The following is a 16,765-nucleotide window of genomic DNA, read 5'->3' on the forward strand; positions in this document are numbered from 1 at the left end:
ACATCAGGCCGATCGTGAGATGCCTAGAGATACGATGGTAAGGGTCGTAAGCCATGGTGGCAACCAAGTGTCGGACAAAGTGCGTGGGTATCCAACAGACATCACGAATCGTTGAGGACCACAATCTGCAGCCTACGCCGTTTTGGTAACGGCTTCATTGGTCTGGGAAGGACAGCCTCAATGTCGTCCTCAGCGTCTACTTCTGAGCTGCTGCCTGACGACGTGCCCGACGAGTCCGAGTCTGAGTCCGAGTCTGAGTCCGAGTCCGTCGATGAAGAATCGGATGATTTATCTTCATCAGCATCCGTGTCCATGGGCACGGAACCGTCGGGAGGCTTGCGAGTTTCGAAGACTCCTAGACCCAAGTTCTGATGGTATCAAAATAATGGTGAGACTAAGGGTGCCAAGAGAACTCCAAGGAAACCGACCATCTCGATGTATTGCTCGCTGTCCTCGAGATGCTCGATGTCGACGCCGTTTGGATCTTCCTCTGCCTGACGAGCAATATCGGCATTTGAGGCTGCGATCTCAGGGAGAAATGCCTGCACGCGAGATAATACTGTACGCGATGCATCAGTCAGAAAAATTAGAAAACACGACTGCAATGCACCCACGTTCTGAAGGAGGGCCCATCGGAAAGGTCCTCCTGTCTCCAAAGTCAAACTTGGTAAAACTTTCAGCTGGTCTGGGACCCGAAGAAGTGTCGAGTCTCTGGAAGATATCATCTGGAATGATTTGATTGAAAATTCTGGCTCGGACATCAAGCAAGGTGAGTCTGCATACACATGCGTGCTTGACGAACTTCCTCATCTTCCACTTCAAGTATTTCCGCTGCCCGGCCCTTTCCTTTGCCTTCGGTTGTAAGCTCGCTCATGTTGCATACAGAGTCCGAATGAAAGATGACAACCGTGACGCGTCTGCCCTGGGCGGCCTGTGACGCATATGACGCGGTGTGTGTTTTCCGAACGCGGCTTGGCTAGTGCCGTGTTGGTGTCTCAGGTAAGTCTATGATATACTCATTCTATGCCAAAGATCTCGTTCATGTATCATGCAGGGTATACTAGAGGCATATCGGGGTCATATTCGTCCACTACTGCTGCAATTGTAGGAGGCTTCTGAATGTTCGCAATCTGCTGAAGGGTGCATTGTTTTAACAGGTCGTCTTCCCTTCGTGAGTATCGTGGCTGTCTATTCCAATGCTAGAAAGTTGAAATAGGGTTTCTCAGCACTGAAATCTTAGGCTGTTCGTCGGCGGCGTTCTCTGCTCTTCTGAAGATATGTGTCGGAAATCGAAAAGCCGCGTTCATCCTAGCACTTCTTGATTGCCACTTCAATCATGAACACGGAACCTCCGCGATTGTTTCCAGAGTTGTGGGACTATGTCATAGATAACTTCCGGGATGATAGGCATACGCTCAAGGCCTGTGCGTTAACAGCTCACGCATGGGTTGCAGCAGCACGCCTCCGTCTCTTCCACACTATTGTGCTTAGAGACTTCTCGCGATGTGTCCACTTCATGAAGCACACTGAGGCTTTCCCTGCTATCCCCGCAAGCTCACCATGTTTCTTCCGATCTCGAGGCATCCACGCGTGGATGACCTCATATTTCAGCTTTTGGTAACCCTCACCAATGTGGAAGATCGGAGCATAGTCCGATGGGATGCCTCGACTATGAGTGGAAATACACGGCAGAATCTACGTCAATTATTCCCTTCGCTCAGGATCTTGAGGCTTGTAGATTCGAGCATACTGGCCGATGATCTGCAGCGGTTGGTTTGTGCGTGTCCCAGGCTTACTGCCATTCACACCTCTGGGGTGTATTTTGAAACTTCCGCGAATTGTGGTGCAACCCAGCTTCCCTCTCTCGAGTTGGCTCCTACAGAGAGCACGAGGATCATTGATTCTCTTACTGCTTGCAGCCAATGTCTGAAGACCATACCTCCAGGTGGTAACCAATGGCTACTGCACTGTGTATCTGGACTTCGCCTGCGAAGGCTCGAAGCCTTTTGGGATCCGTCGGTGACGATTTTTGGAATGTGTCTTTCGGATCTACTCCAACACGCAGGGGTGGCGCTCAAATATCTGGTCCTCGGTAGCGACAATCCTTTTGTCTCTCCGGGTGACTTCCTTGACCTGTACCATAACCCGAATATCGTGTCGCTCCGACTGAGAGACCTGACTGTATACCGTCCAATTCGCTCTCAGTAGATTTGACATTCGTTTCCTTGCCTGGCCCAACTCATACCCGCTTACGGAGAATCGTGATAGACCTACATCCACGACACTACATATCATTGGGCGATGGCGACTCCTTGGACCTTTTGAATTGGCCCCAAATAGACGAAGCCTTGCTTCGTCTGAGCGCGGACAGGCCGCATTTGTTAGTCACCTTCCCCATTATCTGCAGCTTATTCCAAAATACAAAGCTTGTGCAAGAGATGGGAAGTAAGATAGCCAAGCGGCCACCGAAGTATCGAACCAGTGGGACGGTGCTGGAAATCGTTGGTGTTTGGCCGGGTCCCCTGAAGAGAGCTCTTTCTCGCGTGGAATCGGCCCCTTATGAAGAGCAGGTCTCTTGGCTTTACTAGGGGAGTACGAGCTTGACAACTTCGATATTCAAGTCATTCCGACTAGATAGGTAGCAGGTAGCAGGTGTGTAGCTTGCCTATGTCTGCTTTGTATCAGTACCCAATTATTCTTGAGTACGACGAGTCCTTTATATCGACAGCGGTTGAAATGGCTTCAAGCGCTTTTAGATGTCAAAATAACAGCTTACAATATCAGGACCGCATACTTCTCGTCTCACTACTGCGTTGATAATTGATACTACGAGAATGTTTCTCCTACGTCGGCATTGCATATACTCAGGCCGTGTATGTCTCCCAGACACGTTCCGCCACAGCAGCTCGGGGACAATGTCTGCCGGTCCAGAGATGGAACTGCACGTATCCCTGTTCCAATAGAACCTGAACACCCTTGACAGTCTTCCAGTGACTACCTTCATTTGCGGCGAGCGCTAATAACGGAGTCTCTGCAGGTTTGTAGGCCATGTCGACGACCACGCCACCGTCTGGAGAGGCAAAGATAGTGCTGGGAAGATATAGCCCGGACTGAGCGGAAAGATTTAAGGTGGTTGCTGTGGCAGGTACTGTTGACACAATTACGGTGGGGGGTGGGTCTTGACCCGGCCATACGCCCAGCTCGTCGATGATCTCGATCTTCACATCTGGGAACGTGTTCACTAGGACTTGGGCGCTGTTCCTCGTTCGATTATAGAGATAGATGACGTTGACTCCCAGTTCATGCAACGCATATATGGCAGCGCGCGATGTTCCCCCTGCGCCAATAATCAGTGCCGTTTCGGGCTTGAGAATTGAGGCCGGTAAGACAGCGCGGATACAGTCGCGAATCCCAATCCAGTCAGTGTTATCACCGTACAGCACAAGTGATCCATCTGCTGTCTTCCGTGGAATAATCGTGTTGACAGCACCAATGGCTTGCGCCTCCTGTGACAGCGAGTCCAGGAGAGGTATGACATCGAGCTTGAAGGGTATCGTGACCGAAGCGCCACCAAAATCCGGAGATGTTAAGGCTGCTTTGATCTCTTCTCCAACGTTGTCGGTCTCAAGCAGCTCATATGTGTGAGGCAGGCCCAATAACTGGAAGGCAGTGTTGTGAAGAATCGGTGACATCGAATGCCCAATCGGATTTCCGAAAAGGAAGAAACGTTGAGCAGGTAATTGTCCAATGAGGTGAAGAGCAGTCTGGATCTCCGCGAATGAAAGCTGGCCTGGAGCCGCCTTGACCAGTTGAAGAGGGTGCGAAACCGGGCTCAATGTCGAATTGAGGATACGTGACATTTGTCCTTCAATACCCATGTTAAGGGCGATGATCGGCTTTCCCTCCGGCAGAGACCGCATTCGCCGAACGAAATCGTGAAGCTCAAAATTATCTTCGAGGCTGTTGGCCTTCCCCACGAGCTTGACGATGTCACCAAAGCCTCGAGCAACGCGGTATTTCGCTTCGACCATCTTCCCGCTCCACCGCATATTCCCGCTCCAGTCGTGCCAGGAAGCAATGATTTGCGAGTGCCCTTTCCGCGCGATAAGGTCCTGTATGTGCCGCTCCGACCAAGATATCTCGACGTCAATATACTCGATTCCAAGACGTACTGCCGTGTGGAACAATTCGAAAGCTTCTTGTTCTGCGTGATCGGGAAATTGTCCACCTTGCGAGACGGTTCTGACGGTGAATACAACGGGCAGAGTGGTTTTCTGTCTCAAAGCAGCAATTTGATCCGTGACATAGGCTACGGAGGGCTTGTGAGGCCCGACATTCCCGAAGTCGTTGGGTGAACGGAGCAGGTCAACTCGTAGCTCAACAGCGTCAACCCCGACTGTGAGTTCTTCAATGCGAGGCAGAGCAGGTGTGATATCAGGATATGTGAGCGATAAGAAGTACGACCTGTTGCCTGCCGCCATATTAGAGGCGAGGTTGGGATGCTGCCCGGTGACGTGTCTGAAAAAGCGTGCCACTTCGTGACGCGAACTACGAATCTCTCCAGATCCGTTCAGGATGTCAATATGGTCCCCGTTGACTGCCCCCAGAACGCCAGTGTAATTGACGAAGACGTAGCTGCAGCACTCGTTGAACCATGGTTCCCGTCTTTGGAAGACGTCTAAGATCGGCTCGCCGTATGCTGGTCTAGCTGTCTCCTCTCCCAGATACTTAACAACTGCGTCAATTTCTCGAACGATATGGACCACAGGTCCTTCTTTTGCATAGGCCTTGAGAGCTTCGCGTGCAGCAGGCGTCTCAACGATACCACCACCGAGGGAAATGACATGCCCTTTGGGGTGCTTTGACAACAGTTCTCGCAATATTTCTGTCTCCGCAGCACGGAAAGCTGGCCAGCCATTCTCAAGCACGAATGAACGCACTCCGGTTTGATATCTGTCTTCGAATGCGACATCTGCATCCACGAAGTTCCAGCCTAGAATGGATGCGGCGAGATTTCCAATGAAGGTCTTGCCGGAACCACGCATGCCGACAATGACGACGGATGCCAGTGTATCTGCATCGGTAGGTCTGCTTGCAGAAGAGGCGGAGTCAGATACGGGAAGTTCGACGCCCTCAACCTCGAGACCGATCTGCGTATTGGATGGACTTAGGGAGTGAAAAGTCATCTTTGAAGTGTAGACTACGCACCTTATTCTCAAGGTCATCCCACCAATTCGGCCACGTCTTCTCCACACTTCTCTTTTCTTCTATCGTCGTGTCCTTGATCACTGTCCCGAGGACGCTGAATGCCATTGCGACCCGATGGTCATCGTAGCAATGCACACTGGCATTTTCGCTCAATTCTCCAACTGCCCTGCCATAAATTTCAAGACCATCGGGGAGCTCGTTCGTTTCCACACCGAACTTAGCTATAGTCGACATTAGTATGCATTTTCAGCTGATTACACGAGGATACCCCACCTAACTGGTCTATCATGGCTTGGATACGGTTGCACTCTTTCACTCTCTGGTTTGCAATCCCAACGATGCGCGTCGTGGTAGATGGAGATCCATCCAGAAGTCTTCTCTGTTCCAGCGGCGGCTGAGTCGCGACCGCAGCAAGCACTGAAGCCGTCAAGAACGCGTCCGTCATGGGCTCCATGTCAACGAAGCCAATCGCTCTAAGCTGGCCAATGGGTGGACCCTCAACAGTGGTCTCGGTTTCAGTCTGTATAACCTTGCACCCCATTGGTTCGAGCACTTCCTTCGCAAACCTCGCATCGCCTTGCAGAGACGCAGACCCGATGTTCGTGATAGTGCATGATGTACCTGTGATGGCTGCGATTGCCAGCGGATACGTCGCACTGCTGGCGTCAGATTCGATGTTGTATTCGGAAGGATTGCTATAGACGCCTTTCGGGATAGTGTACACGTCCAGGAGCTGGCCGGTTGCTGCATCCACTTCACGACTAACGTTGACACCAAACGTCTTCATCATCGCGATCGTCATGTCGATGTAGGGCTGAGAGACGACCTGTCCACCTGTAAGCTCGAGAATGACGGGCTCTAGGGCGTATGGTGCACAGAGTAGTATGGAAGATACATATTGGCTGGAGACGCTCGCCGCGAGCTGGATCGTCGATCCCTTCAAGCCTGCGGGTGCAACTGACAGTGGCAGACAACCTAGAGACTCGACATAAGCGATGTCACTCCCGTTAGCGCGCAGCGCGTCCACGAGGGGTCCGATAGGACGCTGCTTCATACGCGCATTGCCTGTAATGACAGTCCTCTCGTCCGGTTGCGTAGACTGGGCCAACGTGCAGACAGTGGTCAGGAAGCGCGCAGCTGTACCCGCGTTCGCGAGATAAATTTCTCTGCCCCTTAGGGGAACTGATAGAGAGCCCTCTCCACCTTTGACAACAAGGGTCTCGCCCCCGTCTTCCCAACTAAAGCTTGCGCCCTAACACCTGGTCATGAACAACCTCTTCACAAGTGCAGCGATTAATGTACCTTAAGCTCCATCAAAGCATTCATCATGACCTGGGTATCGTCCGAGTGCAGTAAATTTTTGAGACGGCAAGTACCCTTTCCAAGAGCAGCCAGCAACAGAGCACGGTTGGAGATACTCTTCGATCCTGGAGTAGCCATACGAATGGGACTCTTGGTGGGCACGCCTGGTACAATCCTGACAGCTTCGGACAGCGTCTTTGCGATAACTTTATCGGCCACGATGGTAGCCTTCGGTTCGTAGGTAGCGCCAATTCTGGACAAAATGACGATCTTCTTCTGCGGGCCACTATTCTTCTTGTCGATCTTCATGATGTCCAACAGCTTCTCCACCGTAAGAGACGTAGCCGCAGGCAAGCTGGAAATGCGCGGATCCGAGATCGACACGGGCAGGTTGTACGCGTTGAGGCAGCGAGTGAGCCGACCAACCGCGACCTGGCTTAGCACGCCCAGTTGCCTTGCGACCTCCGCTTCAAGAATCATGCCTACGCTAACGCACTCGCCATGCAGAATCGTCGGCGTCAGTACGGCCTCAATTGCATGTCCGATCGTGTGTCCGAAGTTGACGAGGTTACGAAGACCCGTCTCGCGTTCGTCAATCGTGACAATGTGCGCTTTCACCCCAATGGAGCCAGCGATCACCGACAGGAGCAACTCCTGCGCAGGTGAACGCGTCGATTGTACGCGCCCGGAGAGGTTCGCCGACGGTGTTTGGATCGCGGCAAAGATATCTGCCGAGCGCGATTCGAGTGCCGCGAACTCATTCTCGTCCCAGATGGCGGCGGTCTGTGAGACAGCCGGTAAGAGGCTGCGTGTGACTGGGCCACGCAGAATAGGAGATTGGAAGCTTTGCGAATGTCGCAAAGCTTCTAATCCGCCATGTTGTATGGCGTTGGACAGAACACACCTTGACCACTTCGGCCATTCCATTGGAGAACTCACGCCCGGGTAGCGTTTCCAGGAAAGCCGCATCGATGAAGATGTATTCCGGCTGCCAGAAAGCACCCAGTAGATTCTTCCCATGGGGGGTATCGATGGCAGTTTTTCCTCCCACGCTGGAGTCAACCATTGCAAGCAACGTCGTTGGAATCTGAACGAAACGAACGCCCCGCATACTATCCAAGAAATCAGCAGGTACAGAGATTAGATACTAGGTCGACTTACAAAGTAGCAGCGACAAAACCGACCAGATCGCCGATGACCCCACCGCCAAGGGCGAGGATGACTGTGTCTCTAGTGCACTTGTTCAGCAGGAGGTAATCCTCAATTTCTGTTTTCCCCTCGCGACTCTTGCTCGTTTCTCCAGGAGGTATGACATAGGTCAGGAAGCGCGACTTGCACGATAACTTGTGGCTATTAAATGCCGCCTGGAAAGCCTCGAGGTGCAGATTCGCAATATTGGTATCAGTGATCAGAACGTAAGTAGATGAAGTCAGAGTATGCAGAACAGTATCGACGATATATGGCACGAGATGGAACCCACAATGGATGGACTCCTTTCCTAAGATGGACACTTTCCGCACGTCGGTGGTGGTCATTGCGAAACTTGACCCGCACAGGGTAGGCACACGCTTTTAAAGTCGCGTACAGCCTCTTCAGAACGCTCTGATCCCGTGGGAGACAAAACTAATTGCTGTGAATGCACGTCCGATACCTGTGGGTTCCGCGGAGCTCGCAGCGCCTGGGTTTCACGGTGAGGTGATTCGGGAGCACCTCTGGTTCCATTTCACAGCTCACCAAATAACCACCAATATACTTCCAATCTGGGGTAGTAAACGGGAAGTCTGCAGGCCTGAATATGGTAGGAAGTAATTGCGAGGTGTCGACGCTTGACTCATGAAAGCGCCGAAAGGCCTGCCATGTTTACGTAAGACACACAGTTGACGCCCTAACACGGTGCACGTGCGACGCGGTATGAGGCCGAAAATCTTAGAAGGTGCAGACATGACATACTGTCCAACAATATACGCAGGAAAATCTCAGTCAGATATGCGCCATGTGAGCTGAGAATTTTTGAGACCCCTACTAGCGAACCGGTCGACCGTTAGGCATGTATACGCCACAGCGCTCCAGGTCGGACTCACTGAGCACACGGCTTCGTCAAGGTCAACAGAAATTGTCAAGCAGGAAAATATGGATAGCACTGGGTACAAATACAACAGACAGGAAAAATTACAGTACATAATACACAGTGTACAAGATGGTATGGACCCGTCCTTGCCAAGAATGTTGGGCCCTCCAGACCAAACCTAACCACGAAACCAGAGCTCCAGTTCCTCATCCTTCGTCGCGGCTTCCGATGACGAAGCAGTCCCATACTGCGGGTACATTTCGAACGGGTACATTTCGTACCGATACGGAGCGCCCACTACCCTGAGCCAGGCGCGCCCAGCTCTGACGTACGGCAGGCGCTTCACAACTTCATTCGCTGTATCGCGCGTCCAGGCGTCCAGGTCCAACGGGGGTCTCATAGGCCGCAGGCGGAAAGTGATCACGAGCTCGCGACGGTCCTTCGCCAGGTCCGCGAGTTGGCGGTCCAAGAGACTCCACCCTTGCAGCAGAGGCACGTCAGAAGGACCGGCGAGATTCAGGCCTATCTCCTGCAGGCGCAACGACGCGTGGGTCAGCTGGATCAGTGCGAGGAACTCCCGAAGCCAGTCTGATGCGCTCCGTCCTCGAACATTCACATCTGTCAGAGTCAGCGACCGCAAGTTCGGGTTGTGGGACAGAGTGAGGTGGCCCCTTGGTGAGACAAACGTGGACTGAATAGCGAGGTTAAGGTGTTCCAGGGCCGTCCCGGAGGCCTGCAGCAGGTCTCCTAGACTGAGACCGAGGATCGTCACCAACTCTGCGGAGTCCCACATCGCCTCGAGTCTCCGCAACCGCACCTCAAACGGATCTTCCAATATCCAGCCATTGGCGGGTATCACCGGTTGGGAATCATTGAACACTGTGACGGCGTCGATGGTCCGCCTCATCGCAGAATGGAGAGACGCACCGAGGACATCCTGCAGAGGTGGACCGTCGAGAAAGGGGGGTCCAGCCTGACGTGAGCTGAGTGCACGGCGGTGAGCCTGGGGCACACGGCGAGCAGCCTGACGAAGTCGCTCGCGTACCACGAGGTTCAGGACCCTAAGCGAAGGGAAGAACGCCTGCAGATTGCTCCTTGTGTCCTCGGACATGTGGATCGCCCGCCAATGCACCAGTGTCAATACCTCGACGTGGTCGAGCTTTAACAGCATCCTCGGCATTACGGGATCCAAGCTCGTGTGCGCTCCAACGACGGCTAAGGTCGGGCTCATGGCGATCGTCAGGTCATGGACGTAAGGCGGTATGTCTGGAAATTTCTCCAGAAGTCTCTCCAGAAGTCTCCAAAATCGCATGTATGCCGAGATGTCCTTGAGTAACACGGTGTAAAAGAGGTGAAGGTGTGCTACAGTACGCCACGAGCGACAGGTCAGACTGCAGGCGGCGAGTGCATGCGGGTCATCCCGAAGTTGGTCGATGACGCTGAACCACATCTCCACTGGTAGCATGGGCGAAGCGAGATCCTTAGGAAATGGGACTCGACCCATCGTTTAATATCTATGCAGTAGCCAATCAGACGCGAATCTGGTTGACTTCCGGGACGGCATGAACCAGACACTCACTAACGTGTGTATAAGCAAAGGTGAAGAATCGGAACAAATTGTAACTTGAGAGCAAGTAAACATAGATTGGTTACTCATCCATCGAACTTGGGGCAGGCCTATATAGGATCGTGTGACGAAGGCAACGTATTGCTGACCACTGCTAAATTCGAATGAACGTGATAACGCTGGGGGAAGAAAGACCGACGTTCCCTTGACTTTACTTCAGACCCAGGCATGAAAAAGAGATGAATCATGCATACACACCTGATGCCTATGCCCGGATGATCTCGGGGGCAGCGACCTGCTACGGACGCTCTCGGGTGCTGCGTAAAGCACCACTTTTACTGTAGGGTTTCGACCAATCTGGACGGTCACAGGTCACAGGGTTTTCAACGACCTCGCCAATATTTTTTCTCGATTTATGGGAATTTTGGAGATTTTTCGAACTATCCGAAAAAGGGAAAACCCGTCCGGATTGGTACTGTAGCGGCGAGGTCTTCGGAGCTTGAGCAAGCGGATTTATTTAATGAATGGAACGGACCAACCCTCCAGGATTGTATGAAGAACTCTGTCCTCGCACCTTTCACAAATGATATTATCATTACTTTTTTGCTTGGTGCTACACTGTGTAAAGAAGAGATTGATCTGCAGAGCAGAACACAAGGAAACTTGTTCAGCCACAGGGTTGACGGAGCGGCCTCCTGATTGGTGCGCAATGTTAGCGCCCATTCACTCGAATCCAGCGTCTAAACTTTAAATATCCTCTCGATATCTTGCTACGCCAAACACACACTCGAGCCTGAGGCCTGAGCCTCTATTAGACGTCTAGAAATGCCCATCGCGGAGTCGTCTCCATTGCACGTACTTATTGTGTCTCATCCCCTGTTTCCAGTCAGGAATGAGCTTAAATGGATAACCTTAACCTTACTATAATTCCGGATATGCTGTTATTGGCCAGGAGAGCTCCAGCCAATGAGTATCTCCGACAGGTCTGAGAACGAAAACAGCTGGCAAATTCTTCTCTGCTGTCCTTTGTTGACCTGTTCATGCTGTATGTAATCTTAGAAGGGTTCTGGTGGTCCTACAGTGTCCGAGGAGCCCGACTTATGCTGGGGCATCAATGACTCGACGGAGGTGCGCTTGCACGCGATAGGTCGGAACAAAAAAACGAAAACCACAGAAGTATGAGTCGACGCGGCGGAGCCCGGCGAGATCGTTGGCGCGCGAACAGCACCGACTCGGAGCGCACTGTCACCCACTGAGTACTGTTCGTCTCGTCCACCGTACATATACCCCCTTCCACAGCGCTGGTTCCGCTGTATTCGGCACGACATGCAGTACGTTAAAGGTGCGTATCAGGATTATCCTCGCATCAAAGGGGTCAGCTTATGGTACTCCAGCCCGTTCTGTCGTCGGCAGAAGCTTGGTGAGGCCTCGGCAGCCGGCCACCACGTCCCACACGCATACGCTACGTCTACAACTTGCCAGGAGACTTGCATCGACCGAAGCTACGCCCTTAGTGAGTCTAGTATCGGCTTTCATCGGATTTGTGATGTCTAAAGACTCTGTATTGGTCTGGAGACGCCCCCTTCTCCGCGAAGGTTTTCAATAATTAAGCGTTTTCTCCAAACTCTTGGCGGTTTCACGCTCCTTTCCGCCGGTACGGTTGCAACATTTTATTACTTTGCCCAGAAGGACCGCACACCGGGCCACCAATTGCCGCATGACCCCGAGAAGAAGACCCTGGTTATCTTGGGGAGTGGATGGGGTGCAACGAGCTTACTGAATTCGCTGGACACCTCGGAATACAACGTGGTGAGTAGAACCACAACGGTAGTGGCCTAATCGAATCTCAATAATGTCTCCTAGGTCCTTATCAGTCCGAGGAATTATTTTCTGTTCACCCCGCTGCTTCCTAGCGTGGCCGTTGGTACTCTGAACCCGAGGTCCATCATTCAGCGTACGTATACGTCATCCTTCTTTGTGGGACTTTGTTGACAGTTCGTGGTAGCGACACGGTATGTCACACGCCACAAGGCGCGACAGGTTGCCGTTATTGAGGCCCACGCGACATCTGTTGACGTATGTTGTCGCACTATTTTCTTCGCAGAAGTTCGCTGATCTCTGGATAGCCTGTAGCTAAAACTGTAACATTTGAAGGTGCGCGTCTGACGAAGCAAGTTGACGTAATTTAGACTGACAGCTTTTCGCCAGACACTTCGGAAATCCAGGGCTTGGTATCATTGACGACCATCAACTATGATTATCTTGTCTTCGCTGTGGGTGCTGAGGTGCAGACCTTCAATATTCCTGGTGTAAAGGAGTATGCCTGCTTCATGAAAGAGCTGGAGGATGCCGAGAAGGTCGGTAATGCCACTGCAGTGTGAAGTCAATTGTCTCACGTGCCTACTGCTAGATGCAACGCAGATTCTTGGACTGTACGTCGATGCTGACAGATCAATTCTGGATCGCGGTCTGATTTAGATGAACAGGTCTGGAATCTGCTGCGTTCCCTGGCCAGAGCCAGGACGAGGTCGACCGCTTGCTTCACATGGTAATATATCTACCTTCGCTATAACTGTGAGTAGTAGCTGATGACTATTTTAGGTCGTCGTCGGTGGTGGCCCAACAGGTATAGAGCTGAGGTGAGTGTGAGCTGTCGGACGAATCCCGGCATCGGATTGACACATTTCCCCAGCGGAGAGATCCACGATTTCCTCGAGGTTCGTCGACGACACAACTTACTCCATATGTCGCACTCATGAGCCATTTAGGAGGACCTCCGCTCATGGTTCCCGGAACTTGCGAACAGCGTGCGCATCAGCCTGGTCGAGGCGCTCCCATCAGTGCTGCCCATGTTCAGCAAGCGCCTGATCGAGTACACCGAGGCACAGTTCAAGCAAGCCAAGATTGATATCCTCACCAAGACAATGGTCAAGGAAATCAAGGAGAAGAGCGTCGTCCTCCAGATGCCGGATAAGAGCATCGTCGAGGTTCCTTGCGGGATGGTTGTCTGGGCTGCTGTATGTTTACCATCGCTGCTCGCTTGCGTGCGCCACTCATTGTGGAGATAGGGTAATACTGGTCGCCAAGTCACTAGGGACTTGATGTCCAAGCTCCCCGAGCACCAGACCAACAAGAGGGGTATCGTTGTGGATGGTGCGTCGTCTCGAACAGACCTCGTCAATGATTCTGATCTCTCGAATGCATGCAGACCATCTCAGGATGCTCGGCACGGACCGCACGATCTTCGCGCTGGGCGACTGCACCGCGACGTCGTACGCACCGACCGCGCAAGTCGCCTCGCAGGAGGGCGCGTACCTTGCACGCATTCTAGCGCAGATCGCAAAAGCCGACAATCTCGAGTCGCGCTTGCACGCGCTTCGGAGCTCCCCGGAGACGCCCGAAAGCAAGGCGGAGATCACGAGCATCGGGCGGCAGCTGAACAGGACGAGGAAGCTTAGGCCGTTTGAATACTCTCATCAGGGATCGTTGGCGTAAGTGTACTGGTGTCCCGTTCGAGATGGCTGCTTACGCTGGTGTTTTGCAGCTACATTGGTTCGGATAAGGCCATCGCAGACCTGCCGTTCTTCAACGGTAACGTGAGTGGATGTGTATCGGAGTGTACTTCGACTGCTGATATTATACTCCTGAATTTAGCTGGCTACTGGAGGTGTAGCGACCGTACGTGCCCAAGTCTCGTCATTCTCGAGAAAACGCACTGACGACTACCTGACTCACAGTTCCTCTTCTGGCGCAGCGCGTACCTCAGCACGCTCTTCTCCCTCCGGAACCGGACACTCGTCGCCACCGACTGGATAAAAGTCAAGCTTTTCGGACGGTGAGCGGCACTTTCCTCTACGTGAGCTACGTTGCTGACCCTGCGGCTGCAGTGACGTAAGCCGTGAATAAACGCGCGCGGTTCATTGGAGGTTCAATTGTTTGGGTATTCTACGTAATCCCTCGAGACTCGGACTCGGCTGTTATGACATAGACTATTTACAATTCAGTTAGTTGCAGGAATAGACATGTTTTGTCCGCAAATTTTGATTCTGGTGCAAGTACTGGTGGCTTTACAGTATTTGACCATGTTTGCCCCATCCGAAAGAGGCAAGTCAAGTAGTTCGACGACTTACGCCGAGCCAACTCGATCGATAACTTGCTATTCTATCAACGTCCTCAAAGTTGCTCACAGGCCCACAGTCTCAAAGCAGCATTCCGGTCAGAACTGTGATGTGGGTACGCGATGGTTGGAACCGAAAGCGTCGCCTCGGGTTGCGACTGGGTAGGATCGCAATAGACACTCTATAAGATCACAGCGGAAGGCGGACGTGCTGCGCTGTTGGCTGGACACCACAGTACGGCAGGCTCTGCTCTCCGTATATCTGTAAGTGACCTCCCATATTTCCGTGCACTTAATATTTCTCATAACACCTGACGCTCTCTCGCACCTTCTTAGCTCTAGGTGGTTGGCGAACTGTGCTTTCTTTATGGCACGCTTACATATATCTACAGATATTCGACATGGAATTTGCCACCGGTGGCTCCATTGTGTCAGAAAACCCTCAACGGCGTGCGGGACATGTCAACGAGAATGCTCGGGTAGTATTCTGGGTCGACATCTTCCTGCTTGGCATCCTCGGTTTGAGTGTCTTGCTTGTCTTACCCCGGGCGCTGGCGCGTCTCTCCGTGTCTTCTGAGCTGAAGCAGGGTCATTTGATTTGTACGTTATTATTTTACGATGCCAATGGTTTGTTGCTGAGTAATTGACACCGCTCGTCAAGACCGAGCCACTCCGGGCCCACAGACCGATTCGCAGTCCGTCAACTCAGGTGCGCGTCTGTTTGAAGCCTCTCTGAACGAGAAGGACACGATATCCGCTGTCCCTCGTCATGCCCCCGCGATGACGACACCGCTACGATCTCTTACGTCCATCCTCCGAATACCGATAGTAGGCAGGATCCACCTCGGCGGCTGTCTGCTTCTTCTCGCATATTTCGGCGTCCTACTATTCGCGGCGCTGTACAAGACGAGCCTCTTCACAAATCCAGTCAGGGCAGGCTACGTAGTGGTGTCGCAGATCCCAGTCGTTTTCTTATTCGCGACGAAGAACAATCTGATTAGCATGCTCCTTGGCGTGGGGTATGATCATGTATGCCTCTCGATTTTCTCTCGGGGTTCGCACACTTACTTTGCCTGACACGACCAGGTCAATTATATTCATCGTTTCTCCGGGAGGCTCCTTGTCTTGGCCGGCAATGTGCACGCCATCGGTTACAGTGTGTATCAACCATCACCGATCGTGACATTATCTCATTTCGTTCGTAGTCTACAAGTGGACTATGGAGGGGAAATTCACGGAGACTATCCAGGAACCCAAGTTTGTATGGGGCCTAGTGGCCCTAGTCTGTCTCGATATCCTCTTTTTTTTCTCTTTGGCAATCTGGCGCCAGAAGGCATATAACGTGTTTCTTGCATCGCACATCGTGGGGTTCGTTCTGTTACTGGTCGCGGTACGTTTTCGTCGTCTTTGGCAGGCCAAGTTGTCCGCTAATATTTCTTATAGGCCTGCCTCCACATGTCTGCATCCATTCCATATGTTGCAGCGGGGGCTGGGCTCTACGTCTTTGATTTCCTGCTGCGCCTCCTGAAGACGCGTGTCTGCACGGCACGCATCCAACGACTTCCGGAACTGTGTATGACCCGCGTTCAGATCTCGAGGCTTAATGCGGGCTGGCGTGCCGGCCAGCATGTCCGCGTGCGCGTGCTTTCGTTCCAGATGGGGTGGTACGGCTGGTCGGAAGTGCATCCTTTCACTATCGCAAGTGCGAGCGACGCGTCGTCCCAAGAGGGTCTGATCATCTTGTGCAAGAACACCGGACGGTGGACGCAGAGACTATACGACATGGCGCACGAAGATAGGCGTTGGGAATATGGAGGTAATACCGTTAGAGTGATGCTGGAAGGTCCTTATGGTGAGAACTATTTGATTGGTCTCTGAAGGTGTTTTGCATCGACACCTGACTTTGCAGGCGGCCCCGGAAATACTATAAATGCGAGCTTCTCTGGAGCCTTGTTTGCGGTTGGTGGCGGCGGCATCTCATATGCATTATCGGCCGTGCAGGAGCTAGTTCAGCGAGCTGCTGAGCGCACAAGCAGCGTCACAGTCCTTGACTTACTCTGGGCAGTCCATCATCCCGGTAAGCAGGGTATCATCATCACCTACAGTGGATTGCCTCTGAAATGTTGAACCAGATTGTCTGACACCCATGGTTCCCGCCTTCACCCAGCTCCTCCTGCAGAGCGCGTCGACCATGACGACCCTGCAGATCTCGGTTTTCTACACCCGCGCAGAAACCATTAAGCATGCGATCCCTCTCCTTGATCTGCCGTCCGGGCTCACGCTCAACTCTGGTCGTCCGCATCTATCAGCAAGGCTAGCGGACTTGGTTGAACGCACGTACGCATCCCCTCATCTTCCTGGCTGTGGGGAGAAACACAGAGGCGTATTCATGGGCGTGTGTGGGCCTGTGGAGCTGGGAGAGTGTGCAAGGAAGGCCATCGATGACGTGGATTCGGGGATTCAGAAGGCCGTCGGGGGTGTAGAGCTTCACGAAGAGTGAGTT

The 16,765-nt window shown here is 52.6% G+C and overlaps 7 protein-coding genes across 7 annotated transcripts; 4 read left to right on the forward strand and 3 right to left on the reverse strand.

Moving 5' to 3' along the window:
• Positions 1-101: 101 nt before the first annotated feature.
• On the reverse strand, positions 102-787 carry SCP_0601590 (hypothetical protein; the record flags this gene model as incomplete). The annotated part of the gene is made up of 4 exons (XM_027759293.1): positions 102-368; positions 429-559; positions 615-725; positions 784-787. 4 exons carry the CDS (start codon positions 785-787, stop codon positions 102-104), a joined length of 513 nt encoding a protein of 170 aa, XP_027615094.1.
• Positions 788-1,336: 549 nt separating this feature from the next.
• SCP_0601600 (hypothetical protein) lies at positions 1,337-1,621 on the forward strand (the record flags this gene model as incomplete). The annotated part of the gene is made up of 1 exon (XM_027759294.1): positions 1,337-1,621. The coding sequence occupies one exon, from the start codon at positions 1,337-1,339 to the stop codon at positions 1,619-1,621; it is 285 nt and encodes a 94-aa protein (XP_027615095.1).
• An 817-nt stretch (positions 1,622-2,438) lies between these two features.
• On the forward strand, positions 2,439-2,588 carry SCP_0601610 (hypothetical protein; the record flags this gene model as incomplete). Its single annotated transcript, XM_027759295.1, has 1 exon — positions 2,439-2,588. The coding sequence occupies one exon, from the start codon at positions 2,439-2,441 to the stop codon at positions 2,586-2,588; it is 150 nt and encodes a 49-aa protein (XP_027615096.1).
• Positions 2,589-2,864: 276 nt separating this feature from the next.
• On the reverse strand, positions 2,865-8,045 carry SCP_0601620 (Pentafunctional AROM polypeptide; the record flags this gene model as incomplete). Its single annotated transcript, XM_027759296.1, has 6 exons — positions 2,865-5,150; positions 5,209-5,429; positions 5,482-6,460; positions 6,511-7,293; positions 7,415-7,622; positions 7,672-8,045. 6 exons carry the CDS (start codon positions 8,043-8,045, stop codon positions 2,865-2,867), a joined length of 4,851 nt encoding a protein of 1,616 aa, XP_027615097.1.
• A 711-nt stretch (positions 8,046-8,756) lies between these two features.
• Positions 8,757-10,043, reverse strand: SCP_0601630 (hypothetical protein; the record flags this gene model as incomplete). The annotated part of the gene is made up of 1 exon (XM_027759297.1): positions 8,757-10,043. The coding sequence occupies one exon, from the start codon at positions 10,041-10,043 to the stop codon at positions 8,757-8,759; it is 1,287 nt and encodes a 428-aa protein (XP_027615098.1).
• Positions 10,044-11,471: 1,428 nt separating this feature from the next.
• Positions 11,472-14,051, forward strand: SCP_0601640 (Probable NADH-ubiquinone oxidoreductase, mitochondrial; the record flags this gene model as incomplete). The annotated part of the gene is made up of 18 exons (XM_027759298.1): positions 11,472-11,487; positions 11,540-11,658; positions 11,721-11,954; positions 12,009-12,099; positions 12,151-12,221; positions 12,272-12,299; positions 12,354-12,502; positions 12,556-12,577; positions 12,632-12,693; positions 12,747-12,784; positions 12,838-12,862; positions 12,914-13,162; positions 13,214-13,298; positions 13,354-13,636; positions 13,690-13,741; positions 13,800-13,823; positions 13,883-13,980; positions 14,033-14,051. The coding sequence occupies 18 exons, from the start codon at positions 11,472-11,474 to the stop codon at positions 14,049-14,051; spliced, it is 1,665 nt and encodes a 554-aa protein (XP_027615099.1).
• Positions 14,052-14,663: 612 nt separating this feature from the next.
• Positions 14,664-16,762, forward strand: SCP_0601650 (predicted protein; the record flags this gene model as incomplete). Its single annotated transcript, XM_027759299.1, has 7 exons — positions 14,664-14,862; positions 14,924-15,291; positions 15,349-15,418; positions 15,468-15,652; positions 15,706-16,114; positions 16,172-16,339; positions 16,395-16,762. The coding sequence occupies 7 exons, from the start codon at positions 14,664-14,666 to the stop codon at positions 16,760-16,762; spliced, it is 1,767 nt and encodes a 588-aa protein (XP_027615100.1).
• Positions 16,763-16,765: the final 3 nt, after the last annotated feature.

Source organism: Sparassis crispa (genome assembly GCF_003851025.1).
Source record: "Sparassis crispa DNA, contig_000005F, whole genome shotgun sequence".
Taxonomy (NCBI): domain Eukaryota; kingdom Fungi; phylum Basidiomycota; class Agaricomycetes; order Polyporales; family Sparassidaceae; genus Sparassis; species Sparassis crispa.